Here is a 21681-nt window from a genome sequence, read left to right as displayed (position 1 = left end):
TATTATTTCAATATAGGAGATAATAATCAGGTTCCTTGCCATGCCATGGTGGGACTGTGCTGTGTCACTGAGCTATATTTATATCAGAACTCTGAAACCACTAAGCAACTTATTCACTCCCTTGTTATCTCTCACCTTGACTATTGTAACTCCCTCCTCATTGGCCTACCTAATTGCAGGCTATCCCCTCTTCAGGCTATCATCAATGTTGCTGCCAGACTCATCCACCTTACCAACCATTCCATATCTGCCATCCCTCTCTGCCAGTACCTCCACTGGCTTCCCATTGCCAATGAATAAAATTCAAAATATTAACAATCCCATATAAAGCCATTTATAACTCTGCCTCAAATTACATCACCAATCTTGTCTCCAAATATCATCCAAACCGTCCTCTCCGCTCCTCCCTCGACCTCCTGCTCTCTAGCTCCCTTGTCCCCCCCACTCATGCTCATCTGCAGGACTTTTCCAGAGCCTCCCCCATCTTCTGGAGCTCTCTACCCCAATCTATTTGACTATCGCCTACTCTGCCCACTTTTAGGTGATCTCTGAAAACCTATCTCTTCAGGAAAGCCTATCCTGCCTTCAGCTAATAACACAAACATCTATTTCTCCTATCAGTTCATCCCCTACAGTTATTACCTTTTGTACCACTAGCCCCCTCTTAGATTGTAAGCTCCAAGAAACAGGGCCCTCCTAACCCTCTTGTATTCAACTGTATCATTGCTGTATTGTCTCCCTTTATATTGTAAAGCACTGAGCCAACTGTTGACGCTGTATAAATCCTGTATAATAATAATAACTGGATAGACAGAATGCAAATGCTTTGGCAGGTAAACAGCTATCTTATATGTAATTCAGCTTTGAGTTGACATTTAAGTATGGTATCATTTAATAGCTCTAAGGTAACATCACACGTGGGAAATACCCAAGCTGTGATTACTAACCTTAGTTTGAAAATGCACGTCTGATCTGGTTTCAGTTCTGTGTTCTTTGCTATCTGTGAGCTTTTGCTAGCTGTTTGATTCCTTTCCAATCAATAACACATTGGCATTGAAAATTCCATACCGTGATGTTACAACAGTAGGTTTCTGTCAGGGCTCAGAAATAACACTTTATTGCCCTATAAACATCTCTGCAGTTTTACCAGACAGTAAGCATGTTCTTTTTCTCATGTTTGCAGATTTCAGAACGATGTGACTATGTCTTTGTAAATGGAAAGGAAATGAAAGGAAAGGTTAATGCCATTGTGAACTTCACGTATCAACATTTTAAAGCCTCACTGGAAATGACAGTTTGGGTGCCACGGCTCCCTCTGCTGATAGATGTGTCTGACACAGAATTAAATCAGATCAAAGGTTGGAGGGTTCCTATTATGACAAATAAGAGGTATGTACTATCTTATTTTCCTTCATTTGTATGAATGCATTTCAGTAATCTTTGTAATTAGTGCTGATTTACAGTATATTAACATGCAGAATGCTAAGAGGATAAGAGAGAATGCTAATGTTTTAACTCATTACTGGTAACAGTGCATTTATTACACACAATGATGTCTTGAAGGATTACAACATAAAATGTTAAAGTACAGGAAAAAAGTTATAAGCAATAAACATACTGTACATGTTATATTTTATATTTAGTTAAAATGTTTTTATAATTTATGACTCCTTACCTCATTATAGAAAAATGTTACAATTGTTATAAAATGGTTACCAATATAAGGTTCTTTTCTTGCATTTTACAGTACACCTTATTTATAACTATTACAATTTAATTCAGAAGAGGAATTTTAGTTTGGAAAGGAACTATACTGTTTGTCAGAACTATTTTTAAGGCCAAGCCCTTAATACCTGGCACTACCACTGAAAATTACAAATATTTGCTGATGGTTCATGAATGAGAATGGTCAAAAAAGATCCTTTAACACTAATTATGCAATTGGAGAATTTATACTAGTAAGCATGCATAACATGTATTTGTCCAATATCTGCTGGCCAAGGAGGTCAGTTCACCCTAAATTCTTATTTCACTTTACAAAATTTTAAAATGTTTGGCAGGTTGCCATATATGCATTTCAACTTTGTATTAAAGTGTAACATCACCCAAAAGAGGAAGTCTCTCATGTTTTCCTTATATATATATATATATATATATATATATATATATATATATATATATAAATATATATGGAAATGAAACTAACAGGTGCACTAGACAATGAAACGACCCCCAAAACAGGAATGGTTTTACAGGTGGAGGCCACTGACATTATTTTGTATTTGGCTAGGGTCAGTGTCACTACTGGTAGCATGAAACAAAACCTGGACCCAACAAAGATTGCACAGGCAGCCCAACTCCTCCAGGATGGTACATCAATACGTGCCATTGCCAAAGGGTTTGCTGTGTCTCTGAGCACAGTCTCAAGAGCATGGAGGAGATTCCAGGAGACAGGTAGTTACTCTAGGAGAGCTGGACAGGGCCATAGAAGGACCGGTATCTGCTCCTTTGTGCAAGGAGGAACAGGATGAGCAATGCCAGAGCCCTACAAAATGACCTCCAACCTTCTGGGACACATCACAGGTCCCGGGAGGCTGTAAAGAACTGCCCGGGTGACAATGGATCTGGATCCCTGGACAGGTGAGTTTCTCTTTCTTAAGTTAGCAGCTACAGTTTTTTTTAGTTCAGCTCTAAACTCCTCTTAAAGGATGGTTGTATACAAACTTGTTAACTAGTTTCAGATAAAAAAGGGTTACAGGGGAACTTTCAAAGGGTGGTGATAAATAATGTGTAGTCAGAATGGTCTGGAGTGGGAAGTGAGGTACCCCAAGGCTCTGTCCGGGGACAAATTCTGTTTAATTTATTTATAAATGATATAGAGGTTATATCGGTATAGCTCCATCTCAGTGTTTGCTGATGATACAAAGCTAAGCAGGGCAATAACTTCACAGCAGGATATAGCAACTTCACAAGAAGACCTCAATAAAATAGACAAGTGGACAACTACATGGCAAATAAGGTTTATTGTTGAAAGTAATACATTTGGGGGCTAAAAATATAAATGCAAGTTACTCGCTAGAGGATGAACCTTTGGGGGTATCCAGGATGGAAAAAAATGTGGGGGTCCTAGTAGATCACAGGCTCAGCAGTGGACAAGCAATGCAAGTAAAGCAAGCAGAATATTAGCATGCATTAAAAAAGGGTATCTACTCAAAAGACACAACTATAATTCTACCATTTTACAAGACTATGGTTTGGCCATATCTTGAGTATGCTGTCCAGTTCTGATCACAAGTCCTCAGGAAGGATGTGCAGGAACTCCAGAGAGTCTAGAGAAGGCGAACAACGCTAATAGGGGACTGGAGGAACTATGAGGAACGACTACAAGCAACAAACGTATACTCCCTGGAGAAGAGGAGCTTGGGAGGAGATATGATAGCAATATACAAATATCTCAGTGGTGATTCTTTCATAGAGAGGAAACTATTCTGTCTCAGGGAACTTAAGAAGAAACGCAGTGTCAGGGATCCTACCGCGGTAGCCTCTAGCACTCCACAGACCGGACTCCCCCAAGGCGCGGAATCTAAGCTCCGACCTGCTTGTTCACCAGGGCCCCTAATGGTGGGGATGGACTTGGAGCAGGCCAAGACCAGGTCGCGGCCCCTGGGTTCATCCAGCTGTGGTAGAAGCACCGTTGGAGGTGTATAGCAGGTGAGAGTCTGATGTGAGGAGGTAACAAGAGCAGCGTCGGGCAGGCCGGGTCGGTAACAGTGGTGGCGGTGTAGTACAAAATCAGCAGGCAGAGGGATAAACAAGTCACAAGCTGGGTTCGTTAACAGGAGATTAGAACGTGCAGGGTTAAGCAGGAGAATGGTCAGACAAGCCAGGGATCAGAGCAAGAGACAAACAGCAAATCAGGGTCAGGCAGGGTTGGCAACAAAGCAATCTTCTAATCAGGAACTTCAGGAAACAGGTAAGACCATACGGCAATTCACTGCAGTCTAATCCTGTTTTAAATAGGGCGCCCTACGCCCTGATTGATGCCAGGCTCGCGCCTGTGATCGCCGCTGCAATCACGGGTGCCCTGGTCTCAATGCTCGCACGCTAGTGCAGCAGGGCACACCACGCATGCGCAGACCCGCATGCGATCACACCAACCACTGGGGTCCCTGACACGCAGCCACCCAATGAAAATGGAGGAAAAGCGGTTCAACCTTAAACTGCGTAGGAGTTTCTTTACTGTCAGAGCAGTAAGGATGCAGAACGCCCTTCCACAATCAGTGGTGTCAATGGGAAGTGTTGATACTATTATATGGGAATCTTAGCAAACTCAATATACAAGGATATGGGAAATGGTGGAAATAATAACACACATCCACACAGGTTGAGCTCGATGGACTTATGCCTTTATTTAGCCTTACCAACTATGTAACTATGAGGCTAGTAAGACAGAAAGGAAACATATATATTAGCTAGGGCCCTTGACAGATGAACAGAATTCAAGTCAGACCAAATATGCTACTTGCTGGACCTTTCTGGACCTGGCCAATACCACCTATTTCAAGTACATGAAAACGTCTACAGACAGGAACATAAATGTGCTATGGCACCATCTGTGTCTCCCATTGTAGAAGACCTGTACATAGATAAGGTGGAGAAGAAAGCCTTAAACTCTTTCAGGGGAATAACACAAGTCACTGTTTCAAGTATGTGGATAATGGCTCAAAATTAGAACATTATAAATACAAGCTTTTAGTGAACATGTCATTTCTAAGAACAAATATATCAACTTTACATGGAAAGAAGCACAAAATAACATTTTAGTAAAGTGTGCCATACTGTGTGTCAAGGATGGGTGACTTGGACATTGAGGTCTACAAAAAACCCTTACACAGACCAGTATCTGCTTTTTGACTTCCACGACCTTCTGGAACACAAACTGGGGTTTAATAGAACATCAGGCTGAGATTGTAACAACAAGCAAAGAGTCTAAAGAAAAAGAAATCAGACATCTCAAGAGTGCTCTGAAAGTTTTTGGCTGCCCAGAATGGGTTTTTGCTAAAACATCCACAAGGTCAAGCAAAAAGTCAGTGCCATCAAACAGAGCAAGAAGCAGATCACATGGAGTAATATGGTCATCTTGTATGTAACTGGAGTGTCAGAAAAAAGGTCAGAAATACATTGAGAAATACTATACATCCAAAACATCCAAGATCGGAACACAAGAAAAAGTATCTTGAGATATTCAGTACACTAAGTAATTCAAAGATATGTAGATTGGGGAGATACAACAATCTCTAAACAAAGGAACAGCCCAACATAGGAGGGCAAATTCTAGACCAATCATATTTCCTACATCTTTAAGGAAAAGGACATTCTTCCATGGAAAGTAAGGTGCACATTTCTGACAGAGAGGACAACGGGTTCGCAAGTGGCATGAAAGAGACCATCTACAGTACCTCAAACTGGAGACACCCTTCCTAATCAGGTGATGGAAGCCTTTCCATTCCACATACTGTATAATGCCATTTTAACATCTCTACCCTGGTGATTTGCAAACTATTCACACCTTTAGCCATGTAATTTGAGGAGTAGACACCTATGCATACTTTCTGACACCAAGGATAGGATTAACTAGAACAGGGTGGTTGCACATTTTTAACACCCTCTATTCTGTTCTTGAACAATAAGCATTTGGTGTAGATATAAATGTTGGAGTCCTGACACTCATTAGAACCAAAGAAGTGGTTTGGAGAAGCTACAGTACACATTACAGAATTACAAAATACAGAAACTACATATTACAGAACAATCCTAGCTGAATGTGACTAACTGCTACTAGCTTATCAACATAATTTTAATTAATACAATTATTGTGGTCTCCAAAAATTAAGTTTTCAGATCTACATACCATTTACATCACAAACATAATGGTCGCACTCTCTCTTTCTTGATTTTTAATATATTTTAACTATTATTCAAAATGTTCCCTGTGGGGAGGTAACATGCCTGTTGTAACAGGAATAGTGATACACAAAGTTGAATGGGAATGGAGGTAAAACCAATACCAATATCTTACTCCAGCAGGTGACTCAGCTAACTATTCTCTGCTTATACAAAACATACCACCTTGGGTGGTCTGATTCCTTTAAAAATATGAAGTCTTTACTCTCTGGCTGGTAGTGAAATAGTCATGTGTGTGAGATTTGGTGAACTGTGCTTGAAAAAAAAAATCCAATTTGCAGATAAACATGCCCCCATAGTAGTGCTCCAAACATATATGATGCCTGAGCTCAACAGATTATTTTCAAAATCAAAAGTGTAAGGAAACAGGGTATTTGCAGCTTGGTTGAGTTTAAAAAACTTTACTATTAAAAATTGACAAAAGTAAGAATCTTTGTAAATGTAGCTGTTAAATACATATTTTTCAGACCAGCAAGGGACAGTGAAGATGACGATGATGATGATAAAAAGGGTAAAGGTTGTACTTTACAATACCAACATGCCTTACTGAGAGTCCTCACACAGTTCATCGCCGAATCTCCTAATGTCGCTGGACAGCTAAATTACCTGCTTGGATCTGATTGGCAGGTGGACATAACTGATCTAATTAGTGAATTTATCACGATGGATGAGCCAAAAGTTCTAAGAATTCAAGGCCAGATGCTGATTGGGCAGGAAGCCGGTATGACAACTTTACAGGTAAAAAGTAGCAATTTGCATAACTGTTTCAGAAGGGCTTTGAACAGCACTGAGTTATTCAACCATGCTTTGTCATACTCCTGCTAGTTTAGAAAAATTTTAATTGCTATAGGTTCCTAACTGAAACTTCAGCAAAGATCCGCTAGCTGTCATTTTCCCTGCAAGCTGGAAGAAAACTCTTTTCCTTTCTTAGATAGAAACAATTCTAACCCCCAACACACATATCTTTCAGCTACCACTACAGTGAGCTACTGAGAGACAAGAACCTGGCTGTAAGTTTGGCTTAGTGCAGACCTGATCTTTCATCTTTCAGATTCTTGTTGGTACTGTAAGAATTAAAGTATATGTAAACCCTCACCTTGTAAAACAACCCATTCAGTTTAAAATAGAAATTAAAGGCAAAATATTTGTGTATATTTTTCTTTTTTATAAGTAAGTGAGCTTGGAGAGGTGGGGGTGAGGAAACAGCAGTCTCCCAATAAATGGGTGTGGAGGAGAGGGAGGCATGTCAGTGACCATTGGAGGACAGGCAGGCTGTTCTCTCAGCACAGTCGGAAAAGTGACTGGAATGGATGTGCTCTCATGCCTTGAAATAGGAAAGCAAAGGGACTGGCAGGAACACCAGGTATTTCACACAAAGGAAGCAATACAAAGAGAACAGGATATGTTTTAACACAAGAGCATGTGTACAACAGACACATAACAGGAATATGAAATGTCGGGGTAACATATTCTTCAAATACAAACCAGGATGTTGGCAATGGTGAGTTTCGGTGGTGGGGGCAGAGGGTGCACACTGATTACTTAAAGCACAAATATGACCTTCAAATAAAAGGAATGCATGATGCAGCTTTTAAAGTATCATTAATTCCCAAAACAAAAATGTAATATGTTGCAGCATACCAGGTATTAAATGTGGTGGCTGTTTTAGTTTTCATTTGCTGATCCTGACAATATCTGCCTGTTATTTTGAAATTTCCTTTAACAGACCAGGCTGTCTAGCAAAAGTGAAAGTCATAGTGTTGAGACAAACATTTTTTTTTAACACAGACAAGCGTACTTACAATGGTTAGCTTTTATGCATTTATGTAAAACACTTATCCCAAAAGAAAAAAAAAAGATGTCACTGTAACTAATAAAAATGCATTAGCTGGAGTTTGGCTTTAATTTGTTAGTCAAGTCCAACTAAATCTGCTAGCCCATCTAACATTACCCTCCTCCAGACTAACAATACTGCTACCCAAAGGTGTCTTTGATGCTCCTTCATCTAGAGAGGAGATACGCTAAGACAGGAAGTGTGTTACTGACCAAATCATTAGATGAAAATAAAGGAAAGAATGACTAAAAAATTAGACACATGCAGCCACTACATTTAAGGATTGGTAGGCTGCTATATATATATATATACAGGTGAAACTCGAAAAATTATAATATCGTGCAAAAGTTCATTTATTTCAGTAATGCAACTTAAAAGGTGAAACTAATATATGAGATCGACTCATTACATGCAAAGCAAGATAGTTCAAGCTGGGATTTGTCATAATTGTGATGATTATGGCTTACAGCTCAAGAAAACCCCAAATCCACAATCTCAGAAAATTAGAATATTGTGAAAAGGTGCAATATTTTAGGCTCAAAGTGTCCCACTCTAATCAGCTAATTAAGCCATAACACCTGCAAAGGGTTCCTGAGCCTTTAAATGGTCTCTCAGTTTGGTTCAGTAGGAAGCACAATCATGGGAAAGACTGCTGACCTGACAGTTGTGCAGAAAACCATCATTGATACCCTCCATAAGGAGGGAAAGCCTCAAAAGGTAATTGCAAAAGAAGTTGGATGTTCCCAAAGTGTTGTATCAAAGCACATTATTAGAAAGTTCTGTGGAAGGGAAAAGTGTGGAAGAAAAAGGTGCACAAGCAGCAGGGATGACCGCAGCCTGGAGAGGATTGTCAGGAAAAGGCCATTCAAAAGTGTTGGGGACTTTCACAAGGAGTGGACTGAGGCTGGAGTCAGTGCATCAATAGCCACCACACACAGACGGATCCTGGACATGGGCTTCAAATGTCGTATTCCTCTTGTCAAGCCGCTCCTGAACAACAAACAACGTCAGAAGCGTCTTACCTGGGCTAAAGAAAAACAGATCTGGTCTGTTGCTCAGTGGTCCAAAGTCCTCTTTTCTGATGAGAGCAACTTTTGCATCATATTTGGAAACCAAAGATCCAGAGTATGGAGGAAGAATGGAGAGGCACACACTGCAAGATGTTTGAAGTCCAGTGTGAAGTTTCCACAGTCTGTGTTGATTTGGGGAGCCATGTCATCTGCTGGTGTTGGTCCACTGTGCTTCATTAAGTCCAGGGTCAACGCAGCTGTCTACCAGGAGATTTTGGAGCACTTCATGCTTCCTTCCGCAGATGAGCTTTATGGGGATGCTGACTTCATTTTCCAGCAGGACTTGGCACCTGCCCACACTGCCAAAAGCACCAAAACCTGGTTCAATGAGCGTGGGATTACTGTGCTTGATTGGCCAGCAAATTCGCCTGACCTGAACCCCATAGACAATCTATGGGGCATTGCCAAGAGAAAGATGAGAGACCGAACAATGCAGAAGAGCTGGAGGCCGCTATTGAAGCATCCTGGTCTTCCATAACACCTCAGCAGTGCCACAGGCTGATAGCTTCCATGCCACGCCGCATTGAGGCAGTAATTGCTGCAAAAGGGGCCCAAACCAAGTACTGAGTACATATGCATGCCTATACTTTTCAGAGATCTGATATTGTTCTATGTACAATCCTTGTTTTATTGATTGCATGTAATATTCTAATTTTCTGAGATTGTGGATTTGGGGTTTTCACGAGCTATAAGCCATAATCATCACAATTATGACAAATCACGGCTTGAATTATCTTGCTTTGCATGTAATGAGTCTATCTCATATATTAGTTTCACCTTTTAAGTCGCATTACTGAAATAAATGAACTTTTGCACAATATTCTAATTTTTCGAGTTTCACCTGTGTGTGTGTGTGTATATATATATATATATATATATATATATATATATATATTTTTTTTTTTTTTTTTTTTTTTGCGTAATACCTCTGTGCACCCACAATTACAGTTTTCTTGTAGTCTCTCTGCAAAGTGGAAATGTTGGTGCACTGCTCCTGAATTCAGAACAATGTTGCCACTTTCATGTAGGCTGTGCCTACTTGCAATACAATAGGATGAAAAAATGTTGTGGGGAATGTGGGTATCAACATTGCTACTGCTGATTTACAAGCCTGTAGCATGTCAATCAGCACCTGGCCATACTTAGTCCACTGCTTTCTCAATTGACAGCACAACCTCTGTTGCTGAAACCCTCCCACTAGGAGCTGCAGTGTTTCCAAGGGGGGTCATTTGAAACACAAATGAAGGAGCAATTGGTTCAGTTAAAGGGGGTAAAGGAAGTTTTTGTTTTATTTATTTTATGAGGCTTGTGCATCACTTAGTGATTGGGTTTGGTATCACTGTTTTGACTGTCAAAAAGGAGCCTTTAGTTGTACTTTCAATAAAATACATAGTTTCATTTAGCTTTTATGCAGCCTGCAGGACAATGACAGCTAAACGATCCTCACTGCAAGTGCAGTTATCATTTAATTGCTTTGCTTCCTATTTCTAAAACTGAAGTAGCAGGGTGCTGATTGATTTATGAAATTTAAAATTAGCAGATCCCTTTGGGCTTCTAAATTATTTTAATAAATATATCTTTTTTCCCTGATATATTAAGGTTTATTTATGAGAAATGTTTCCTGTCGGGGCATATATAATTTGATTATCTTGTATTCTACAACCTTAAAAATATGTGAATTTTGTTGTTTTACATGCCTGCTATAAATCAAAAATGTGTTTAAACTGTGCTTTTCCACAGATACTGTCCCCTCTTTCGGATGCTATCCTAGCCGAGAAGACAGTGATGGTTGTAGATGAGAAAGTGGCAGTCACAGATTTAGGAATTCAGGTAGTCACAGGATTGTCACTATCTCTTCAGCTCAGCACTGGGAGCAACAGAGCAATCTATGCAACTACCACAGCACGAGAGCACTTTAATTCTCCAAAACAGGTATTCAGTTTTGGGATTTACCTTCCTAGATGCAAATGTGTGTGTTAACTTTTCCCTGTGCAATTGACACATTTTGGTACATTTTTATTGTTGGCTTTCTACATTATATTTAGGTGCCAAGCAAGGGCAACAAATAATGTAAGTGTGCTTAAAGCCCAACTCTAGCCTACTGTTAAAATTAACCAGGCATTGGGCCCCTCTGACACCACAAGGGTTAAATGTCCATTCAGTCTAGGGGGATAAAAAAAATTAGTGGTAATACTTACCTTACTGCTCGCTCCTGCAGTCTTCCTCCCAGCTATGTGATCGGTCCGATAAGTCTTCTTCTCTTCTCTGCTTCTCTGGTCACTGGCTCTGACATCATGGCATACAATGCAGGACCAGTGAAATCTGCCAGCTACAACAGGGAAACAATGAATAAGGTAAGTATTTGTTTTAATTTGAATCTCCCTAGATTAAAAGACAATTTAACCCTGTAGGGGGGCTACATGATCCATTTTTAAAGCTGACAACTTTTAAGGTAAACCATGGGGCTAATTCATCATGAAAATAAAATTAGGACAAAATTGGATTGGCTACCCATAAACCTAAGCGCCAGTTCACCCCATTGGCGTGCAATTTCCAGTGTGACTATGCAATGTGACTTGCTTGCGACTTTCATGCAACAAAGAAGGGGCTTAGAAGTCTTGTTTATTTTTAACATGAAAGCTGAAACTTGATTGGTTGCTGTGGGAAACAGCTCCAGTTTTCTCCAGTTTTGGCAAATCTGCCCTAATGTTTTCCAAGCATACTATAAGTTCACTTTTTTCACTTAGATGAGTGATATAGAACTTACAGAGTTTAATGTCCCATCTACTAGGCAGTACTGCTGATAGCGACTATTCACATTTTTTTGTTTGTCCTTTTTACCGTGTTATTGAAAACTAGTACGCAAGGGCAGAAGATAGTATTTCCTCAGAGGTTCAGGTTAATGTGCAAAGCTCTTATAGCGCACAGAAAAACTAGTCAGAAATCAGCTTTCACTGAATTAGTTACAGTAAACTGAATTTTGATTGGTTACTTCACCTTTAAAGCCCAACTCCAGGAAATCTAAAAATCAAAAAATTCTCCCTTACAGTGGGGCTGCAACAGTTCATTTATTCTAGTGAAGAGTAAAAGCATTTTACTTCCCAAACGTGCATTCATCTGGCAAATGGCGCTGCCCCATGCCCTGGTTGGTGACTGTCCCTCGGCATCCTCATGTCCAGTGCAGGACCATGGATCTTGCTTCAAGTCTTGATGGCATCAGGACTTTAGACTGCTGAAACAAGGGAAGAATACACCATGAGGACCAGTCTAGTAGTGTGGAAGAGTGGAGGATCAGGTAAGTAAATCTACCTTTCCATGCCCCTAGACCTAAACAAGCAGTTAACCCTTGCAGTGCAGGTGCAGCCCCACTCCAAGGAAGAATTTTCAAGTTTCCTGGAGTTCAGCTTTCAATAACTTTGCTCTTTTCTCCTTCTTGCCTTACTGAAAATTCATGTGTGATCACTTCATTTCTCCAAATGACTGCTGGTTTCAGCAGGAGTTTTAGGCCATACTGACAATCACTGACTTCAGGCTCTCTGAATATAAACAAATACCTGTAAAACACACTGCTTGTATAGCTCAACTTCCCTTTCTTTTTGATACGTTTGGATACATGATGTCTGCATAAAGAAAACAGGATTCTGAACAAACTACTAAATATGGTTACTATATAGCTGAAGTAAATGTAGTGCCAGATTTTACAAGGTTTTGGCCTGTACAGATCAAAGAGCCCTTTAGTTACATAAGCTTGTGATTTTACTTTGCATAATAAAACTTGATGCAATGATGGCCACCCCATTATTTCTACATGCTCATTAGTATGTAGCTCATTATATAGACAAGGGACAAACCTCCACTTTGTCCCACATTTACATAGACAAAGAAATATTTATATGCAAAAATGATTGCCTAAACATAGTATAATACAACACTTTTGATAGTTAAATTATTATTATTGCTACAGGTACTTATATAGCGCCATCAATTTATGCATCGCTTTAAATATATATATTGTACATTTCCATCAGTCCCTAACCCTCAAGGGGTGTACAATCTAAGGTCCTTAACTCACATTCATACATACACATACTAGAGCCAGTTTAGACAGGATCCAATTAACCTACCAGCATGTCTTTGGAGTGTGGGAGGAAATCAGAGTACCCGGAGGAAACCCACGTAGGCACTGGGAGAACATGCAAACTCCACGCAGGTGGTGCAATGGTTGGGATAACACATTTTTATAGTGGTCTATACATCAAACCAAAAAGAAGGATGACTAAGATGGAAAGACAAACATTGGGATTTCAGCTGGTCATACAGTTGCAAGAAAAAGTATGTGAACCCCTTGGGATTACGTGGATTTTTGCATAAAATGTGCTCTGAACGTCATCTAAGTCACAACAATAGAAGAACACAGTCTGCTGAACATAATACTACACAAACATTAGATGTTGCCATGGTTTAATTGCACATAACATGTAAACATTCACAGTGCAGGGAGGAAAAAGTATGTGAGGCCCTAGCTTAATGACTTCTCCCAGAGCTAATTGGAGCCAGGAGTGAGCCAACCTTGACTCCAATCAGTGTGATGAAATTGGATGTGTTGCGGACAGCTGTCCTGCCCTTAAAAAACACACACCTGTTTTGGGTTTACTGGTTTCAAGAAGCACTGTCTGGTGTGAACCATGCCTCACAGAAAAGAGCTCTCAGAAGACCTACGATCAAGAATTGTTGACTTGCATGAAGCTGGAAAGGGTTACAAAAGTATCTCCAAAAACCTTGATGTTCATGTGTCCACGGTAAGACAGATTGACTACAAATGGAGAAAGTTTAGCACTATTGCTACTCTCCCTAGGCGTGGTCGTCTAGAAGAGCACAGCGCAGAATGCTGCATGAGGTAAAGAAGAATCCCAGAGTGTCAGCTAAAGACCTACAGAAATCTCTGGCACATGCTAACATTTTTGTTGACACATCTACAATAAGGAAAACATTAAACAAGAATGGAGTACATGGGAGGACACCACGGAGGAAGCCATTGCTGTCCAAAAAGAATATTGCAGCACGTTTGAAGTTTGCAAAAGAGCACCTGGATGTTCCACAGCACTACTGGCAAAATATACTGTGGACAGATGAAACCAAGATTGAGTTGTTTGGGAAGAACACACAACACTATGTGTGGAGAAAAAAAGGCACAGCACACCAACATCAAAACCTCATCCCCACTGAAAAACATGGCGGAGGGAGCGTCATGGTTTGGGGCTGCTTTGCTGCCTCAGGGCCTGGACGGATTGTTGTCATTGATGGGAAAATGAATTCCAGAGTTTATCAAGACATTTTGCAGGAAAACGTACGACCATCTGTCCGCCAACTGAAGCTCCACAGAGGATGGGTGATGCAACAGGACAATGACCCAAAGCATACAAGTAATTCAACAAAGCAATGGCTGCAACAGCACAGAATATGCCTTCTGGAGTGGCCCAGTCAGAGTCCTGACCTCAACCCGATTGAAATGCTGTGGCATGACCTTAAGAGAGCGATTCACACCAGACATCCCAAGAATATTGCTACACTGAAACAGTTTTGTGAAGAGGAGTGGTCCAAAATTACTCCAGATCGTTGTGCAGGTCTGATCTGCAACTACAGGAAACGTTTGGTTGAGGTTATTGCTGCCAAAGGAGGGTCAACCAGTTATTAAGTCCAAAGGTTCACATACTTTTTCCTCCCCGCACTGTGAATGTTTACATGTTATGTGCAATTAAACCATGGCAACATCTAATGTTTGTGTAGTATTATGTTCAGCAGACTGTGTTCTTCTATTGTTGTGACTTAGATGACGTTCAGAGCACATTTTATGTCCAATTCATGCAAAGATCCACGTAATCCCAAGGGGTTCACATACTTTTTCTTGCAAATGTATATGGATCAAAATTCGTCCGGTTCAGCAAGGATTCATATATGGGCTAGCTGGTTGTACACAATTCAGTCTATCAATTGACTTGTGTACAAACAGCCTGTCAGGTTTTTCCCGAACAAGCAGTACCACTGACTAAAGCCAACAACACTGATCATTGTATTCTGCAGTAAGGAAAGCTCACCTACTGGCAGAATACAATAGCACAGCCGGAAGATTCCCCCATCCACATTGAATGTGTGGACTCACTTTTTTTGCTCAACCCAATAATTAAATTAAAAAAATCGACTCACTTTTTTTGCTCAACCCAATAATTGAATTAAAAAAATGAATCATGTATGGCCTCCCTTAGTTCCAAAAAGAGGGGCAGTCCCTGTAAATGAGGGACAGTTGGGAGTTACGGATATTTAACAAATGCATATAATCTGGTATTTTATTATACCTTTTGGTAGTGTTATCAATTAAAGTGAATCTGTCACTTGCAAAGAAAAGTCAGGGTGGTTTTGGCCTCTTTGTTTAAATGACTGACTCACTGCCTGGGCACTGTGATTTATTATTTAAAATGGCTAACACAGAGTGAATGTAATGATACATTATAACACTACCAGATCCATTGGAAACATGCTGCATTGCTTACATTGGGGACTGCTTCTTGTGCAAACACACTTTTTATGGGACAGATACCCTTAAAAACACATTCTCTGTATATTCCTATGTAATGTAATTTTTTTAAAGATGTAAATAAAGAATGTGCTCCTCAGAGGAGAACCAGGTGCTGAGTGTACACAGGCCAGGATATGAGAGAAAAACTCCTCAATTAGAATAATGAAACAAGAAAAATTTAACAAAAGTTGTAAACTTACCCTTCTTTATCTAGAACAAAAAGTGTTTCACGTAAAATATAGACATGACATTAAAGCGATTCTAAAGTCTAATGTTTTATTAACCACTTCAATACTGGGCACTTTTACCCCCTTCCTGCCCAGGCCAATTTTCAGCTTTCAGCGCTCTCTCAATTTGAATTACAATTGTGTTGTCATGCAACACTGTACCCAAACAAACTTTTTATAATTTTGTTCACACAACTAGAGCTTTCTTTTGGTGGTATTTATTCACCACTGGGGTTTTTATTTTTTGCTAAATTAACAAAAAAAGACAGGACATTTTGATAAAAAAAACACGTTTTTTTTGGTTTCTGTTATAAAATTTTGCAAGTAAATAATTGTTCTTCATCATTTTAGGCCGAGATGTATTCTGCTACATTTCTTTAGTGAAAATAACCCAAATCAGTATTGATTATTTAGTCTGTAGGAAAGTTATAGAGTTCACAAACTATGGGATATACAGTATCTGAAACTTTATCAGTTCTGAAGTAGTGACAGTCAATCTCATTTCTTGAGGCTCAAAAATGTCAGAACAGTACAGATATCCCCCAAATGACCCCTTTTTGAAAAGTAGACAGTCTGAGGTATTTAATAGGAGGCATGGTGAATTTTTTGAAATTGTGATTTTTTTTTGTGATAATTTTTTGGAAAATGAAGAAATGTAAAAAAAAAATGTATTATTTTTTAAGATTTTTTTTTTCATAATACACTGTGACCAGAGTACTATAATGTTACCAAAGTAACATAGTACTACCATGGAGGAGTGATCAGTATTTTTTTTACACATTATGATTGCTTATAGCAAAGGATTTCTTTGCTATAAGCAAGCATTTAACTGAATGAAATCTATTAATTCAGGGTTTTTTAGTCATGATTAGCTGTGATTGGCTATGGCTAGTCACATGACACAGATGGGCTGTGATTGGCCCAGTCTGAACATGTGATCACTGTGACAGTACACAGCTAGTGACACAATTGTATACAATGGATGGCATGAAAAGAAGCCATCAATTGTTTACAATTGTCATGTGACCTGCTGTGATTAGTCACAGCTGGTCACATGGTACTGGCAACGGGTTGGTACACAGACCTGCCATCGGCTGTGTCCGAGGTACACAGCCAGTAAGAGATGTCACCACAGCACGGCCCTGTGGGCACGTACAAGGTGTGATCCCAGAAGGACGTCATATGACACCCACCCGGATCAACGAGAGTCCTGCTCAGCCATCATTCTGCTATTGGCCGGGCGGGAACAGGTTAAAAAAAAGAAAAACAGATTTATAATTACCTCTCTGTGGAATTGCATAGAACAGCCCCAAAACCTCATCTTCTTGGGTCCCATGCTCATTCTGGAGCTTCGCCATCTGTGTCCATTGACAGACAGCAAGGCTCTTCCCCCGCTCCCTCTTCACAGAATTTGACTGACAGCAGTGGGAACCAATGGCTCCCGCTACTCTCAGCAAAGCTTGTGAGAGTGGGGAGATGAGTAAAGAGCCACTGCAGGCGGGCACTGCATTGAATCAAGATCAGGCTCAGGTAAATAATAGTGGGGGGTGGGGGTGGGGGTGAGAGGTCATAAATTTAACCTTAAGCATTCGTTACTTTAATGCAAGGAATTCATTAACGTAAAAAATGTTTAGGCTTCATGACCACTTTAAAGTGGGAGCAGAGGTAGCAGTATTCATCATCATTAGATGACAGTTACATACAAAATATCATAACTTCTTAAGAGTACCGGTAATCAGAAAAACTTTAAATTAATACACTGTAGAAACATGCAATTCTTTTTCATCTAAATACACAACTGTGATAATTTAAGTTATCTTATAATAATGTCTTCTGACAGTCACTTTATTATTCTGCTGTTAAATTTGAATCCATTTCGCCCTGGGGACTCATTGTCTTTATGGAACCACCGAGAAAGAAAACACATTTTATTGCTAGGAATTTTAAACTAGTGTTTTTATGTTTTAGAAATGAATGTGTGCCCTTCACCTCCCAGTTTACACTTTATTATAGTATAAAATATCTTTATCTGCCTTTTGCTGAGCTTGCTTTTCCTTTGTTTTGTTTTTTTGCATACAGGAAGTAGAGATCAGTTGCTGGATCCAGTTTAGCGATGGTACAGTGACTCCATTGGATTTTTATGATGCTAAAGACTTTTCATTAAGTGTGACATCATTGGATGAAAAGGTTTTCACTGTTTCTCAAGATGCCAAATCAAAATGGCCAACTTTCTCAGCCATTGCTGAAGGCCAAGGAGCACTGGTCAAGGTAGAACTCATGATAAGTGAGCTTTGTCAAAAGTCAAAAAGAAAGAGCATCCTCACTATTGGTTTTGGACACATAAAAGTCAAATTTGGGCAGGACACTAAAAATGACAGTAGAAATGTGCATTACAGAGATCGCTTTGAAACCCACTACATTGGCAGAAGACAGAAGATTTCACTAGAAGGTCTGAAACCTGATGGTGCTTATTTTGGAACCCCGTCTATGGAAAGAGATGTTATGATCATGAACAGGGCTACGACTGACAGAACCCAACTCAACAAAAAAAGAGAACGGGATAGTCTTTTAGATGATGACAGTCAACTCCCCAACATCCCCATGGATTTTACCAGTTTTCCTGTACAGGTTGATGTACCAAGTAATAATGGAGATACGGAAGAAAATGATCTTGTGCAGAATACACGAGGTCTGAGTGATCTGGAAATTGGAATGTATGCATTGTTGGGTGTCTTTTGCCTGGCCATACTTGTTTTCCTTATAAATTGTGTGACATTTGCATTGAAATATAGACACAAACAGGTCCCAGTAGATGAGCAAGAAACAATGACACATGCACATGACTGGGTTGGTCTTACAAATCGAACAGAAATTTTGGAAAATAATATTAACTTCCCTATGCAGCCAGAAGAATGCATAACAGCTGTAGAAAGAGGAGTTAATGTTACAGAAGGCAAATACCTTCTTACTTCAAACCCACCCAAACCTGTTAATGGACAGACATATAGATCTGCAGAGACTTCATTCAATGAAGTGAAGGAACAGAGGGGGGAGTCTGCTGCCTCGCCTACCTCCAAAAGGAAACGTGTAAAATTTACTACGTTTAGTAATATCCCTCCTGAAGATGGATGTCCTAACATCAAACCCATGTTATTGAACAATGAGGATGATATAAAATGGGTGTGCCAAGACTTAGACATGGGAGATTGCAAAGAGCTTAGAAACTATATGGAAAGATTACATGAAAATGTATGAACACAGACAAGACTATTAAGGTGTTAAAATTTACTTGGAGTCCTTAAAAGACTGTTTTTTTCAAGCACTATCTTGCTCCACAGTTACTATATAAGATGGAATGATGGATTCATGCACAAACCTTTTTTATATATAGACTTGTACAGGGTAGAAAACATCTAATGTAATGCAAATTCTGGTTAAAATAAACAGTTATGTATTGTATGTAATGTGTCACGCATATAGTGGATATAGCAATGATTACAAATAATGGGGAGCATACTATTTAATACTTTCATAAAGAGAGAATGCAAAAGAATGCAGAGACAACCAGATTCCCTACATTGTACATTTAGGCCTGTTAATTACATGAGAATAAAGTGCATTGATTATGTGCAAAGCGCGATAACCAAAAGCAGCCAATCAGAATTCATTCTCATTGATCTGGCTACAGTAAATGGAAAACCTAATGAATACTATGATTTACTGTTTCTTGCCCATAGCCATTCGCATTTTACACTGCCTAATTACATCATTCTAAGTGTATATTCATTAGTTCTTGGACAGAAGGCATGATGAATACACAGAGTATTACCTATCTAGAAGACAGACAAGCATTAAATTTGTGACTGTATAATAGGGATAGCATACAAGAAGGTTCTTACCCATTCTCCTAACCTAGTATCGCTACCTGTTCCTGTACACAGAAGAGAGAATGCATTGATTCATCAGGACCAACATCATTGCATTCTCTCATACACTGCCAGGAGATAATGCCTTGGCCCTGGACCTGCATGACTGCCTTCTTTTCTCGTATATACAGGAGTGGTGCAGAGAAGTGAAACGAATACCAAAGTAAGGAATAAGCAGCACCAGAAATGTTCTTTCAATAAAAAGGAAGGGATGTGTTTGTGAAACTAGGGGAAAACCTTTTAGAGAAGGTTACTTATCCTAAAAAAACTGCAAGGTTCACTGAATTTAGTGTCTGCAAACAGAATATAATTTGTATACAGTACATGTACATGGCTTATTATTCATGTTTTCAGTTAAAATGATGAAATCGATGACAGTTTCTGACATTTCTTACCTGTACCCAATTTTTTTTTGTTCTGAACCTTCAGCTCTAATATCAACAGGTGAAGAAGGGAATGGCAGTGCTTTCTTGGAGAGGACAGGAAACTTTACTTTGAAAGAATCTTGCTGGAATGGAAATATAGAAGTGGGAGTTCCAGTAATGTTCAGAACACCTGCTACACCTAAAATTACCTGTACTATTGTGATGGCCTACATAGTAGCCCTTAAAGGCCTTTTTTTTGGAATAAAAATAGGGAAAACATTAAATTGTTAATATGTACGCCTACACAGTTCTTAGAATAAAAGAATGTACATTCAAAAATGTTCTTTTCTGTAACCATGAGAGATTTGGTTGCCTTGGGTTGAAAGCTAAAAAAAAACACCAAAATTCACTATTACTTTAACAAAGACTCTTTGGTTAGGAACAACAGAAATAACCCGTCTTTCCACTAACTTCTGTTATAATAAGCCTCACAGAACATTAAATTAAAAAAGATCCATTTCTTGAAAAAAACAGGTCCCTATCATTTTATAGAATAGATTCATAAGTCCGTAAGTGGTTCCTCCCAGTGACAGTATTCAGGCATTTTCATTGGCCAGAAAAGAATGACGTAACTCCTATGCATGCACAAGAGTCAGCCATTCTGGCACACAGGGACCACGTGCAGAACTCAGCCTGTTAGCAGACAGGTAGGTGTATTCTATTATTATAATAAATGTGTTGCCCTTAATAACTTGATAAGTGATCAAATTCAAAACAGTACAGTAATAAATCAGACAAAACATGACATAGCTATTATCAAAGTGATGAGCCAATGCATCAAATAGTGAATAAACTTCAATTTGTGTCACTCTTGAAAAACAACATCAATGGATCAAACAGCCAGTCCAGTCCAAGGGAATTACGGTAATCCCATATATCGGCTCAATGGGAAAACAGAAACATCCATAGTGGTCTCTGCAATGTTGTATTGTTAATGCAATAGATGATACACATTTAAAGTGGAGGTCACCCCACACAGTCACAACAATACCTCTCCCTTAGAACGCCAAGCTCCACTCAGTAAGAGAGAGTTATTGCTGTGACTGTGTGGAGTGACCTTCACTTTAAATGTGCACTTTGAATGTGTATCAGTCATTGCATTAACAACTAGTGCTGTACCACAAACAATTGTACACACAAGTGATTGTTCTGCTTTTTTAATGTGAGTTTAATTTAATTTATTTTATCGAATACAATTTATGCAGAGACCACTATGGATGTTTCTGTTTTCCCTTTGAGCTGATATGTGATATTAATTCCCTTGGGCTGGACTGGCTGTTTGATCCGTGAGGCTGACCCTTGAGAGATAATTGATCTGGGCTGAAGCTCTATGTAGTTTGGAAGACTTCTAATACTTACCTGAATCCTGATGTTTTTTAACACACATATTTGACCTTTGTTGAGACAGTCTATATGGAAGGTGAGAAGACATCTTTGGGGGGTCGTGGAGGATTTCTGCATTGGGAGCACAGTTGTTCACATATTTTGTGAGATTTGTTGGATTGAGTGAATGGAACACTATTTTTCATCACAGGGTTGTGCACACATTGAAGTTGTTTTTTTGTAATGTCATGTTTTATTTGAGTTATTACTGTAATATTTTGAATTTGATCATATATCACAAGCCCTTTTACACTGGCTGCCTCCGCCTGCAGATTCAC

At 39.3% G+C, this 21681-nt stretch overlaps 1 protein-coding gene across 3 annotated transcripts in view; it reads left to right on the top strand.

The window, feature by feature from the left end:
• The window catches only part of LOC149445552 (transmembrane protein 132D-like), a 1204219-nt gene extending 1185091 nt beyond the window's left edge, over positions 1-19128 (top strand). For all 3 annotated transcript variants that reach the window (XM_089653723.1, XM_089653724.1, XM_089653725.1), the window contains 4 exons: positions 1184-1389; positions 6432-6702; positions 10609-10800; positions 17749-19128. In XM_089653723.1, coding sequence (XP_089509849.1) covers positions 1184-1389; positions 6432-6702; positions 10609-10800; positions 17749-18924 — 1845 coding nt within the window. In that variant the 3' untranslated portion in view covers positions 18925-19128. The remainder of the gene's footprint in view (positions 1-1183; positions 1390-6431; positions 6703-10608; positions 10801-17748) is intronic.
• Positions 19129-21681: the final 2553 nt, after the last annotated feature.

Source organism: Staurois parvus, unplaced genomic scaffold (genome assembly GCF_062004578.1).
Source record: "Staurois parvus isolate SC_StPar_1 unplaced genomic scaffold, SC_StPar_1.0 ptg000719l, whole genome shotgun sequence".
Classification (NCBI taxonomy): domain Eukaryota; kingdom Metazoa; phylum Chordata; class Amphibia; order Anura; family Ranidae; genus Staurois; species Staurois parvus.
Note: the sequence above shows the minus strand (reverse complement) of the source record. Positions and strands in the feature narration are given on the sequence as shown.